This window comes from Catharus ustulatus, chromosome 4 (assembly GCF_009819885.2).
Source record: "Catharus ustulatus isolate bCatUst1 chromosome 4, bCatUst1.pri.v2, whole genome shotgun sequence".
Classification (NCBI taxonomy): domain Eukaryota; kingdom Metazoa; phylum Chordata; class Aves; order Passeriformes; family Turdidae; genus Catharus; species Catharus ustulatus.
Window position 1 is genome coordinate 2261639 of NC_046224.1, and position 13215 is coordinate 2274853.

General features: G+C 44.1%; 1 protein-coding gene across 1 annotated transcript in view; it reads right to left on the minus strand.

Annotated features, from left to right (window-relative positions):
- EXOC4 (exocyst complex component 4) overlaps nt 1-13215 on the minus strand; it is a 264576-nt gene that overhangs the window by 216306 nt on the left and 35055 nt on the right. Inside the window, exons 4-5 of the mRNA XM_033057550.2 lie at nt 10400-10584; nt 9351-9460 (exon numbers count right to left, since the gene is read on the minus strand). Coding sequence (XP_032913441.1) covers nt 9351-9460; nt 10400-10584 — 295 coding nt within the window. The remainder of the gene's footprint in view (nt 1-9350; nt 9461-10399; nt 10585-13215) is intronic.

Consider the following 13215-nt stretch of genomic DNA (forward strand, 5'->3'; position numbering starts at 1 on the left):
AAGAGGTCTGAGGCAATTAAGATACAGTAATTTCACGATTATAAGATGTACCTGACTATAAGCCACACATCCAGGTGTCTTGGGTTACAATACAAGATGTGATCAAAGGTTTCTGTTCTATCACCATCTGTTGAGGGTGGGGCAGTGATCCTGATCTCCATGGGAGATATTCTGCTAATGGGCATCCATTGAAACCAGCTGGGGCAGTGTTCTTTATCTCATGGGATATCTCCTGTTCATGGCCATGGTTTATAAACCAGCTGGGGCAGTGTTCTTTATCTCATGGGATATCTCCTGTTCATGGCCATGGTTTATAAACCAGCTGGGGCAGTGTTCTTTATCTCATGGGATATCTCCTGTTCATGGCCATGGTTTATAAACCAGCTGGGGCAGTGTTCTTTATCTTTTCACAACCCATCCTTCCTCCAGCCAGTCATTTTCTGCTCATGGCCATTGAGTCCCACTGTGGCACTGATAAAATTACTGCATCCCATTGGGAGTTGCTCCAGCCAGGGGGAAGAGCCCAACATTTCTTACCAAGATAAAAACAGAGGTTTTGGGACACTAAGGGAGCCCCTTTCTCCACTGGACTCCAGAGGAAAACCGGATTTCTCCACATCCCCACTGGAGCTTTAGAGGGAAACTGCACCTTGTACAGGAGCACTGCTCCAGCTGAGCCACATCTGTCACTGCAGGAGGATGCAGCCACCATGGAATGGGACTGCTGCCAACACCCTGCCTGACGGGTGTCAGGCTGTACTCTGACTGTGTCAGGGTTTGGGGTTTGTTCTTTGTAGTGCTGTATTTCTATTTTAATTTCCCTAGTAAAGAACTGTTATTCCTATTCCCATATCTTTGCCTGAGAGCCCCTTGATTCCAAAATTATAATAATTTGGAGGGAGGGGGTTTACATTCTCCATTTCAAAGAGAAGCTCCTGCCTTTCTCAGCAGACACCTGTCCTCCAAACTAAAACAGCAACTTTTCCTTCTTTGTCCATATATAAAATGATTATAAGCTGCACTTTAGGTTCAGACCAAAATTTTAGTCAAAATGGTGCGGCTTATAATTGCGAAATTACTGTACTGGTAAATGAGAAGGTCCTGAATGTGTTTCAAGGAGCTAAAACCCCCTCAGTTTCTCCCCCAGCTGTTTTTCCTTGCTGTTTTCCTTCACAAGAGAGGAATTTTCATTACAAACACTATCAAGCTTAAGAGACTGCTGATGAATTCAGCAAAGTTTACGCTGCTGAAGTGACTGGTTGTTTGATTTTATCTTTTTCTGCTTTATTACGTCTGTCAAGGGCCTGATGAAGTTACTCAAATCTTCCAGCAAGGCTTCTAGAAGGGTAAAGTGAGAAGAATTAGAGAGGATATTGCAGACAGGGTCCTGAAGTAACAGGGATTGCACAGGGAGAATTCCTGTTGCTAAGCGACAGGGGATGGAAAGCAAGAGAGACTCTGCTTGTTTTAAGTAGGTTCATTAAGCAACATTTCTTAATTTACAGATAACACCCAGCAACAACAAAAGAGTGCCTCTGTTAAAGACTGGCTGAAACATTTAATAAATATATTTAAACACTTATGTGAAGTAAGTGTCTTCAAGGCAAACTGAATTAAAAGCATCTTGGAAGATCTACAGCCACCCTGTGCCATCTACCACGCCAGATCCTTGGATGAAAATTACAACCCAAAAGCTGTTTCATCTGACTGGGGCTGAGCTCTGGAAAGGCTGTTGGGTGGCAGATGACTCCCATGGTTTGCACTCCTCAACAGATTTTTTTTTTTCCCTTCAAAACTTTTCCAACAAGCTGAAGAAATGTCAAAAGATGCAGCAGAAGGATGGAAGGAACATGGCAGGAGTGAGGAATGGCACTGGGAGCTGCCTGAAGCTGGGCTCTGACCAGAGGAGCAGCACCAGGGCTAAGTCAGAATGGTGTCAAAATAATAAATAAATAAATAAATAAATAAATAAATAAATAAATAAATAAAGGCATAACAATATCAATAAATGTGTACAGCTCCCCTCTGTGCCAGGTTGCACCAACCTCAAGCTCAATCAATCAAGAGGCTGCTTTTTCCCTGCACTGTGATCCCAAACTTTAGACCTCTGGCTCAAACCAAGCTCACAGCTCATGTGGTCTCACATCTGAACCCAGAGCAGCAAGAGAGTGAAGTGAGAATGGATCCTGCTCTGGAGCCAGGCTGGGAGAGCTGGGGGTGCTCACCTGGAGAAGGGAAGGATGCAGGGAGAGCTTCCAGAATATTCCAGGGCCTGGAGGGGCTCCAGGAGAGCTGCAGAGGGACTGGGGACAAGGGACAGGACACAGGGAATGGGGAAAGGGGAGATTGGGAAGGAATTCCTGGAATTGCCAGAGAATCCCTGGATCCCTGCAGTGGCCAAGGAAGGATTGGAGCAGCCTGGGATGCTGGGAGGTGTCCCTGCCATGAGCTTGGAGCTCCCTGCCCAGGCAAGGCAGCCCAGGATTGTGGGATTCAGGACACTCAGAATCCATGCAGAGGGATTGGGATGGAAAGTGGGGATAGAAAAGAGAGGCCCAGGGAAGGGAGAGCCTTGATGGTTTGCTGAGATTGCAAGGGAAGGCCCTGGATGCATCAATTCCTTGGAGAGGAGATGGATCCAATGTCAGGTTCTGGAGAGCTGGGAATTGCCAGGCTGGAGAAGGGAAGGATGCAGGGAGAGCTTCCAGAACATTCCAGGGCCTGGAGGGGCTCCAGGAGAGCTGCAGAGGGACTGGGGACAAGGGACAGGACACAGGGAATGGGGAAAGGGGAGATTGGGGAAGGAATTCCTGGCTGGGCTGGAATTGCCAGAGAATCCCTGGATCCCTGGAGTGCCCCAGGTTGGATATTGGGGATTGGAGCAGCCTGGGACAGTGGAGGTTGGACTGGATGACCTTTTAAAAGACCCTTCCAACTCCAAACTCTTCCATGATTCTCTGACAGTGAACATCAGGAAGATCAAGCAGTGGTTTGTTTTGATCTCACACCTACACTTCTTTCAATTAAATGTGAGCAAGTTATAGGACAAGCAACTAGAAACACTCAGAACACATTAATTATAAAAAAAAACCAGAAAAAACAAGGATATAAGGACATTTCAAACAGCAATTGGAATTTAATAACTGGATGCAGAACTATCCCAGCTCAAAGCTGTGCTCCATCACAGACCTTTCACCCACAGAGCTGCCAAGGACTTTGTGGCTGCAGGTCTGGTCTCTGCCCACTCTGTTATTGTTATTTGTTATTCTCCAAAACCCACAGCAAAACTCAGACACAGAAAATGAGCTCTTTGGAACCAGAGCTGTGAAAAAAACACTGAAATGCTACAGGAATAAAAGTTTAACCTATTATATTTTTTTTAAATCCCTAAATATCTTGTTCAATGCAGATATTTCCCATCCCCAGCAGCCTCTCAGAGGACAGGTCCCATCATGAGGCTGCACCCCCTCTGTAAGCAGCTTAAATTATTCTTAATATCACACAATCAACACCCAAGAGGGAGGAATTGGAGCTGGAGCCAAAAATGAGGACAAGCATTTAAGAGGAGTAAAAGCAGCAATCTTGCTGAGAACTCTGCCAGCACACTGAGACAAACACTCTCCCATTTTCAAAAGAGCAAACCAATTTCCAGCATCCTCAGATAGTCAGGACATTGATTTACATCTCTTACAAACAAGAGCAAGGTGAGCAATTCGATATCTGGGAGCTGCACGGGGGCCTGGAGGCTCTGTCAGATCAGGCTGATAAAACACTGGGAACCTGTTTGCAGTGTGCTCCCTGCACATTGTCCTGTTCAACAGGAGCCCTGGGAGCTTTGGGGGCCCATTTATCTGTGAGATCTGACAAGATCCCAGCCTTGGCTAACTGAGGATGTCCTTTTCTCCTCTCTTTCACACTTCAAACATCCTCTCCTGCCATTTAAAGCCAACAAGGAGCTGTCTGACCACAAAGCTTTGGCCCAGGAACAAGCTCTTCCTGTCCCCTTCCCCTTCCAGAAGGACCCAGGAATTTATTGAGGAGCTCACCTGGAAAATTCTCTGTGGGCAGAGAAAAGCTGTCCCCAGAGATCAGCTCTCAGAAGGGAGAGCTTTCTATTTATTCCTAAACTGGGAATGTGAATGACTTTGTTATTCTCTGGGATTGATAAATTATTCCCAGCTTTGATTTTTGGAAGGAAGTGGGGAGAGAGAGCAGATCTGCCACCCTGGGCTGTCCAGGAGCCTGGCTGAGACTCCCTTGGGAGGAGGAGGAGTCCAGGAAGGCTGGACATCCTTCAAGAGGGAAATCCTAAAGGCACAGGAGCAGGCTGTTCCATGAGCCTGGCTGGACAGAGAGCTGTGCCTGGACTTCAGGGGAAAACCAGAGTTCCTGGCCTTTGGAAGAAGCTGAAGGCAGCCCAAGAATGTTGTGAGGTTGTGAAGGGAGAAAATGAGAAGGGCAAAAGCCCAGTAGAACTTCACCTGGTTACTGCTGTAAAGGAGAATAAAAATATTTCTATAAATACATCAGCAAGCAAAGGTGGGTCAGGACAATCTCCATCATTGGCTGGATGGGGTGGAAATAGCCAGCATTTCCATCTGTGACCACAGAAGAGTCTGAGGCACCAAATGCCTGCTCTGTCTCACTCTTGAACAGCAAAACCCTGATCTCAGGGCAGCCAGGGGACAGCAGGGATGGGGAGCAGGGAAATGGTCAGTCCTGAACACTCCCAGGTCCTTGGGGCAGATGGGATCCACCCAAGGGCTCTGCAGAGCTTTTCAAACCTCCAGCAGATCAAGCCAAGCCAGTGTCAGTGCTGAGGGTGCCTTGGATCCCCTCACCAGGTCACTGATGAAGGTTCAACAGCTTTCCCAAGCAAATATTCTGGGAAAAAAGGCTTGACCAAAGATCTGACACATTTCTAGCCTTTCCCTCATCCTCCAAGGGAGTCACTGTGCCCACAGATCAGCTGGGGCAAGCAGGACCTGCCTTTCCTGAACCCACTCTGACTGGGCTAATCCTCTTGCCCTATGTCTTGGGTTACAGTACAGGGTGTGATCAAAGGTTTCTGTTCTGTCACCATCTGTTGAGGGTGGGGCAGTGATCCTGATCTCCATGGGAGATATTCTGCTAATGGGCATCCATTGAAACCAGCTGGGGCAGTGTTCTTTATCTCATGGGATATCTCCTGTTCATGGCCATGGTTTATAAACCAGCTGGGGCAGTGTTCTTTATCTCATGGGATATCTCCTGTTCATGGCCATGGTTTATAAACCAGCTGGGGCAGTGTTCTTTATCTCCATGGGATATCTCCTGTTCATGGCCATGGTTTATAAACCAGCTGGGGCAGTGTTCTTTATCTTTTCACAACCCATCCTTCCTCCAGCCAGTCATTTTCTGCTCATGGCCATTGAGTCCCACTGTGGCACTGATAAAATTACTGCATCCCATTGGGAGTTGCTCCAGCCAGGGGGAAGAGCCCAACATTTCTTACCAAGATAAAAACAGAGGTTTTGGGACACTAAGGGAGCCCCTTTCTCCACTGGACTCCAGAGGAAAACCGGATTTCTCCACATCCCCACTGGAGCTTCAGAGCAAACTGCACCTTGTACAGGAGCACTCCTCCAGCTGAGCCACATCTGTCACTGCAGGAGGATGCAGCCACCATGGAATGGGACTGCTGCCAACACCCTGCCTGACGGGTGTCAGGCTGTACTCTGACTGTGTCAGGGTTTGGGGTTTGTTCTTTGTAGTGCTGTATTTCTATTTTAATTTCCCTAGTAAAGAACTGTTATTCCTAATTCCCATATCTTTGCCTGAGAGCCCCTTGATTTCAAAATTATAATAATTTGGAGGGAGGGGGTTTACATTCTCCATTTCAAAGAGAGGCTCCTGCCTTTCTTTGCAGACACCTCTCCTCCAAACTAGGACACCCTAACAAAATCTGCAAACCTCTTGTGAAGCAGAACATTTAAACACATCTTACCAAAAGCCTTCTGAGACAACACCTTGAGGGAATGAAGATTTTGCCAGATTCTCTAATAAAATTGCAGCCATTTCATCTATTTTTCATCACCAAACCATTTTTTCACCTGAAAATGCTCAATTCTGTGTTCAAGCAGGCAAAAGTTGAACCATGTGCATTCCCCACCTCCAGTTACAGAGAGGGAAGCTTCCCTGATCCCTGCTCTGATGATCCCCTACCAAAAACCTCTGCTCCAACTGGAATTCATTTGCTCAGTGCTTCCACTTCCCAAGGAGCTTTTTCAATCTGATCCCTAAAAAGCCAACTCTGGGAACTCATTTAAGCAAAAGAGCTGGGAAAAAAAAAAAAAAAAAAGGCTCTTGGGTCTTGTTTTTCATTCCAGTGAACAGCCAAAATTTGCTGCTCCTCATTATGAAGGTTTCATTATCCACGGGCTTTTATGGGAGTCTTGTAAAATTTAATGTACTATTTTCCATGATTTATGTCCTTCTGGTGATCTCCTTTGTACCTTCAATCCTTCCAGAGAAAAGCACACGAGTTCCTGGTGGCCCAAAGGTGTAATTTCAGATTTGAAAGAACATCACTTGCTAATTCCTGGTGCTGAACCCTTGTTCTGACAAGTTCATGGAGCTACAAATGGGCAGTTCCTGCAGAAATGGGGGATTTCTGGAAGATTTTGGGAATTTTCTGCTCTGCATTGCTATCAAACCCAGAAGAAAACCCAATTCAAAATCCTCCTAATTGATACAAGCATGAAAATCAAGTTTCCAAATAAAAAAATAAGTGCACTGTAGCCAATTATTTGATGTTGGGACCACACACAGGAACAATTCATGAAATTATACAGAAATAGCAATTATGTGTTACTTTCTTGGCTTTCACCAGGAAAATCTCTTTGATTTTCCCTTTCCTTCCCCAAACACATCCCCAGATCATTAAATTTTAAGAAAAAAAAATTTTAAAGGCAATTTATCCAGATCAGATCCTCAGGTGAGGTTCAAAAGAAAAGAATAAATTTTTTGAAGATTTATTGAGCATGTTTGGAGTACAGGCACCTGGCACAATGGCATTTTTCAGATTCACCTTGAAAATTGGACATTCCAAGCTCTGGCTCCAAGAATTCTGCAGGAGCAGGTTTAGAGGTCTCCATGTGTTGTCCCAGAAGTCTCTGATTCTTGAAAAACAGAGCCAGGAGTAGTTCCTACACCTGAACTTAGAATCACCTGGCCCTACAAACTCTTCTCCAAAAAAAAATTGAAATAAATTGGCAATTCAGCATCAAACCTACATATGCCACCCATAGCATTATTTATTGTCACCACCAGCTCATCTTCTGCTGGATTTCTGAGAAGTATTGTCCCAGATTTCCCAGGAAAGGGCACTCTTGGGTTTGTGAGCACATTTTAGGGTTCCAGGAAGAGCCTGGCAAAGCAGCAACCTTCCTCAATGCCTTTCAGAGTACAGAAAGTTCAAGCAGAAAAACAGAAATTTATTTCTCTGAAGTGGCATGAAGGGAAAGTGTGACTGGGGAGCTGCCACATCTCCAATCCTCAGGTGAGCATTACTGAAGGGTTTGTTTATTTTACATGCAGCAGGAACAGCTTTAATTTCCTTATAAAGATTCTACAGCACAAGGTAACATCTCCTCTGGGAAGGGAGTGCAGGAAGGACTCCAAATTTTGGCATCTTTGCTGGGATGGGATGAATGAGTCAGTGCTTTAGAATGACACCCATTAATATGCACAGACACTTTGTTTCATCAATAAAAAGCCAAAGAACTTAAGTGAATAAAGGCAGAAACAGCTTTTGTTATGCATAGGCATAAGTTTGAAATTCTCTGCTAGTTGTGCAGTCCTGGAAAAGGCTACTTTTAAATAAAATTACATGGAAAAAAATCTACATAAGTACATTGTGCACTTGAAGCAGAACCATATGCATATTTTATGTGGATCAAATGTTTTCTGTTAAAATCCACATCTTTGCCAGGCTGAGGGACACTTGCCCAGCACTTCACTGAGTGATGCAGAACAGGGAGAAGCCAAGGAAGAGATTTGCTGGGAAGTGCAAGAAGAGATCTGCAAAAACAAGATCAGGAGGGGCATCTCCTCCCTAGCCATGAGGTGGGAGATCCCCATCAGCTCCATAACTTCAGACCTTTTGGGTTTTATTATAATACAGAAAACCAATATTTTAGAGGGAGAAAATAGCAGACTTTATAAATATCACTGAAAAAAAAGAGTATTTTAACATTTAGAGGGGTTGGGTCTTTCAGGTCCTTTCCAACCCAAACCATTCTGTTTCCAGTGGTGAGGCTGGGATTAGGTTTTTGTGGTTTATTTCCTCAGTTCCTCAAAATCCTCAAAAAAAATCTTTTGCAAGAAAACTGAACTTCCCACTGATCACAGAGCACAACAGGAATTCTTAAGTTTATCCCTCCAAATTTTCATCTGGTTCTTCTCTTCCAGATTTTGAGTGACCAGTTTGCAGTTTGCAGCTCTGGAAGTTGGTGACTCCTCACAAACCTCCAGGACACAGAAAAACAGCCCCAGGCTCCAAGACCAGGCTGAAGAACAAAACCCCTCCAGGAGCAGAAGATAAGAGTAATCAAATGGAACAATCTCAGAGGCAAGAGTGACAAAACTAGAAACAAAAGGACAAAAGAATTAATAAGGCTGAAAAGAGGAGGAAAGATTCTCTGCATTTGAGGAATACTGAAACAGGTTTGAAAAGGGGAAGAGACTGGAGGTCACTTCTGTATTATTCATCAAGGACAACCCCACTTATTAATCTCCTGAAACAATACAAAGATTGATTTCTCCTCCTCCAAAGCCCCAGACAAAAGCACCAGTGAAAGAGTTTTCCTCGGTGTTTGTTGCAGTAACAGGAATAAAAGATCAGCCCCAGATTATTCCTGTGTACAGCCAGACCTTTAGTCAAAGTTACAAAGCTCCACAAGGAACAGATTTGACCTTTTGGCTCTCACACAATAAAAAACTTCAGTAATATCTACACAAACCTGGCTGCCTGCAGTAAATAATGCTGAGGAAACCTCCTCCCAGAACAAACCCACTGCAAATCTCTGCTGCTCAATATCAAGAACACAATCAAGGTGAGAACAGGCACAGAAAACTGAGTGTACTTAACTGAAGCTGGTGGGGGATAGGAGAGGGAAAAGATGATTTTCCATGAGGGAAAAAAAGCAAATTCTGTCCCTGGACACAACACCCACTCGTTCTGTGACACTGCACAAATCACCTCCAAGGTTTTGGTCTCTGCTGAGCCATGAGGGGATGATTTGCCTCCTCCTACTCCAGCAAAATCAGCTGAAGATCTACAAATGAATAGATGTGGTTTAAATACTCACTGCTGGAGCTTCCAGGGGTACTGAACTGGGAAGTTTCAAGGAATTTCCGAGGTGTAGATAAATTAGTGACATCCATCAGAGGCACAGGAGAGGCGTCTTTCACAAGGGATCTGTGTGAGGGGAAATTAAATCAAACAGTTCATTATTAGCTACAATATTTATTGACAACAAATAATCCACTTATGCCTTACATTTTAAGCCTAAGAAATAGATGTTCCCATTTCCATACCTTCTGTCAACTTCTTAATCCTCCAAACTTCTTTATTTCCACCCAAAACTTCCACCCTTTTTCCTGCCCTTCCCATTTCTGTTCTGAGCACACTCATGTGCATCCCTGTTGAAATTGGGTGGGGCAGTGATATTTATCTCAGTGGGAGATATCTCCTGTTAATGGGTCAGCTGTTAAACCAGCTGGGGCAGAGTTCTTTATCTTTTCACAGCCCATCCTCCCTCCAGGAGATCTCTCCTGTTCATGGCCACTGAGTCCCAGGGCATGGCTGATAAAATTCCATCATCCCATGGGGAGATGCTCCACCCAGGGGAGGAGCCAAGCATTTCCTACCCAGATAAAATCTGAGATTTGGAACATCAGAGCAGCCTTTTCCACTGGATCCCAGAGGAAAACCAGACCCTTCCACATCATCCCTGGAGCTTCAGAGCAAACTGCACCTTGTACAGGAGCACTGCTCCAACTGAGCCACATCTGTCACTGCAGGAGGATGCAGCCACCATGGAATGGGACTGCTGCCAACACCCTGCCTGACGGGTGTCAGGTTGTACTCTGACTGTGTCAGGGCTTGGGGTTTGTTCTTTGTAGTGCTGTATTTCTATTTTAATTTCCCTAGTACAGAACTGTTATTCCCAATTTCCATATCTTTGCCTGAGAGCCCCTTGATTTCAAAATCACAATAATTTGAAGGGAGAGGGTTCAAATTCTCCCTTTCAAAGAGAGGCTCCTGCCTTTCTTAGCAGACACCTGTCTGTCAAACCAAGACAATCCTGACTGTGGCAGAAAAAAGAAGCTGAGAGGTGAGAGGTGAGTGTCCCACCCGAGCCTGGCTCTGTCCTTGCCGCGCTGCCCCACGCGGTTGGTGGATTTGATGTAGAGGTGCCGGTGCAGCTCGTCGATCAGCACCAGGTGCAGGTTCATCTTCTTGCTGTGCAGCTCCAGCCTCAGGTCACTCAGCCCCTCCACCTGCAGGAGGGGACCCTCCAGGGAATCAACTGCTGACACCTGGGGGGAAAATGGGACCATTTTTAGACATTGATTCGTTCAACTCCCACCATCAATCCATTCAATTTTGCAATTTTCCTCTTGGATTAGGAGAGTGTTTGAATCCCATGATGATTCTGTTCTTAAAACCCTTCCAAAGCAGGAAATCTTGAAGTAATATTTCTTTATTTCTATTCCCAAATTATATAGAAGGGTCCAACATCCAAATAACTCGGATTTAAGCAGCCTTCAAATATTAAGCATATGTATAAAACAAGTTAGTGAAAACACAGTTCTTTAATAAAAATCAAAGCCTGGTTTATCCCCAAATAAGAGGATTATTAAGTAGAGAAGTGTTAGAAGAAGATAGTGACAATGGTGTTTGATGGTTGTTATTCTTTCCATTACAGAAACACCAAAAAAACCCCATTATTCCAAATTCTACAAATAGGGGGAAAATGGCTTAAATTTAATTTGCTTAAAGTCATGACTGAAAAAGCTTTGGCCTCATCCTTCAGGCTGCACAAGGGTTATGTCCTGTGGCTACACCATTTGAATATCTGAAATAATGACCAGCTGAAACTAAAATTTCCTCATTTCCTAAAAAATAAATGTGGACAAAACCCAAACACAGAACAAAACCCACCAGGAATGACAAATCAGCACCTAAAAGCAACTCTCACTGTGTATCCCTCCCTGTTGGTTTTCTATTTAACAGAGATTTCCAGTTACTAATAAATAAATGATGGCATCCCTCTGCAGCTTCCAAACCCTCAGTGCTGATGTTGTATGGAACTGGAAAGAGCATGTTTGGCATGCAGAGGTTTAAAATAAAATTTAAAAACCCATTCCCTGCTAACTGAGGATGCTGTCAGTGAAATAAGACATTTGCTTGCACTTCAGGATCTCGGTTCAGAACAAACCTGTCAGCCAAACATTAAAAATTAAAAGCAAAGATACAGTGAGCAGCCAGCCCAGCCCAGGGCTGCTCCCTCAGTACCAGTAAATATTAACTCTGCTGGAAGAACATCCATCACCAGTGTATTCCTTTGCTGCCCTCCAAGCCCAGGAAAAACCTGCAATATCCATGGGACAGCCAAGCTTTTTATATTAATTTTTAAATCTCCTCACTTGCCACACAACACTGTCCATTCTCTCCCTTCCCAGAATCTATCTGGGGATAACTGGGGAAGTTTGGTCATCACACATCACAAAACCATCCCAAAGATGAAGGAAAAACCCAATTTCCTTCTCCCCAGAGGAGCCCACACAAGTGGAGCAGCTCAGCAGACACCAGGTGGGAAACTCTGAAGAAGTGGAAGTGTTAATTCCTCTCTTCTTCCCTTGCCAGGTGTTTTTTTGCCCAAATTTCCCCATTCCAAAGGCACTTGGACCCCCCAAATCACTTCAGGTCAGCTGGGCCAAAAATCCCACCAGAGCAAGGAGCAGGAGCAACATTTGTCATAGTGAGAAACTGAGAGATGAAAAAGCAGGCAGAAAAGAAGTGAAATCCAGAGCAAAGTAACATTAAAAAAATTCCAAAACATCCAGGAAAAGTTTTCTTTGAAACACAAGGAATGCAAATTTAAACTCTCCACTCAGCTCTGTTTTTGTCTTGCCTGTTCCTGAAGAGTTCATTGCTCACAAAAAAATATTAAGGTCAAAATACAGCTCTCAAGGACATCTTTTAAAGAAAAAAATTCAACCATTTATTATCCTCATGTTCATGGAAGTCAAAGGAAGGTCTCCATTTGGTTTAGATAGCAACAAATATAAATATTATGCTAAAAACCAAACCAAACATTTTTCATTTCTGCACTTTGCTTACAGAAAGATGATTTAGGTCCTGGTAATAAAGCAGTAGGCAAGATTATATTCCAGAATAAAAAAAAAGAGACTAAAACCTTTGTGTGCTGGATAAAGCAGCCCAGAACAGCAAAAGTAACCAAAAGGAAGCAAAAACATCAATAAAAAATGCACAAAATCAAATATACACTAAAGGCAGATCAACAGTGGAACTTTAGAAGAAATTTTTTTGACTTTATGCCCTCACTCAGCTCTAAAAACACCAAAATTTGGATTATGCAAGAAATGCCAACCAGCTTTCCCTGGTTTTTAACACTCCCATCACCTCTGGCTGCATCCAGAACGACTAAAAGATGTAGAATTGGATAGAGAGAGGAAGAGTTAGCCAGCAAGACTCCAGTCACTACTGAGAATGGAAAAGCAGACCAAAAAAATCTGGAAATGAGATGCTGTAAATTCAAGGGTCCAGAAAAAGCAGCTGATGGTCCTTGCTTTTTTTTCTACACAAAATAGAAAATTCCATTAACGCTCAGTCACAGTAATTTCACGATTAAAAGCCGAGGGTGGGGCAGTGATCCTGATCTCTGTGGGAGATATTCTGCTAATGGGTCATCCATTGAAACCAGCTGGGGCAGTGTTCTTTATCTCATGGGATATCTCCTGTTCATGGCCATGGTTTATAAACCAGCTGGGGCAGTGTTCTTTATCTCATGGGATATCTCCTGTTCATGGCCATGGTTTATAAACCAGCTGGGGCAGTGTTCTTTATCTCATGGGATATCTCCTGTTCATGGCCATGGTTTATAAACCAGCTGGGGCAGTGTTCTTTATCTCATGGGATATCTC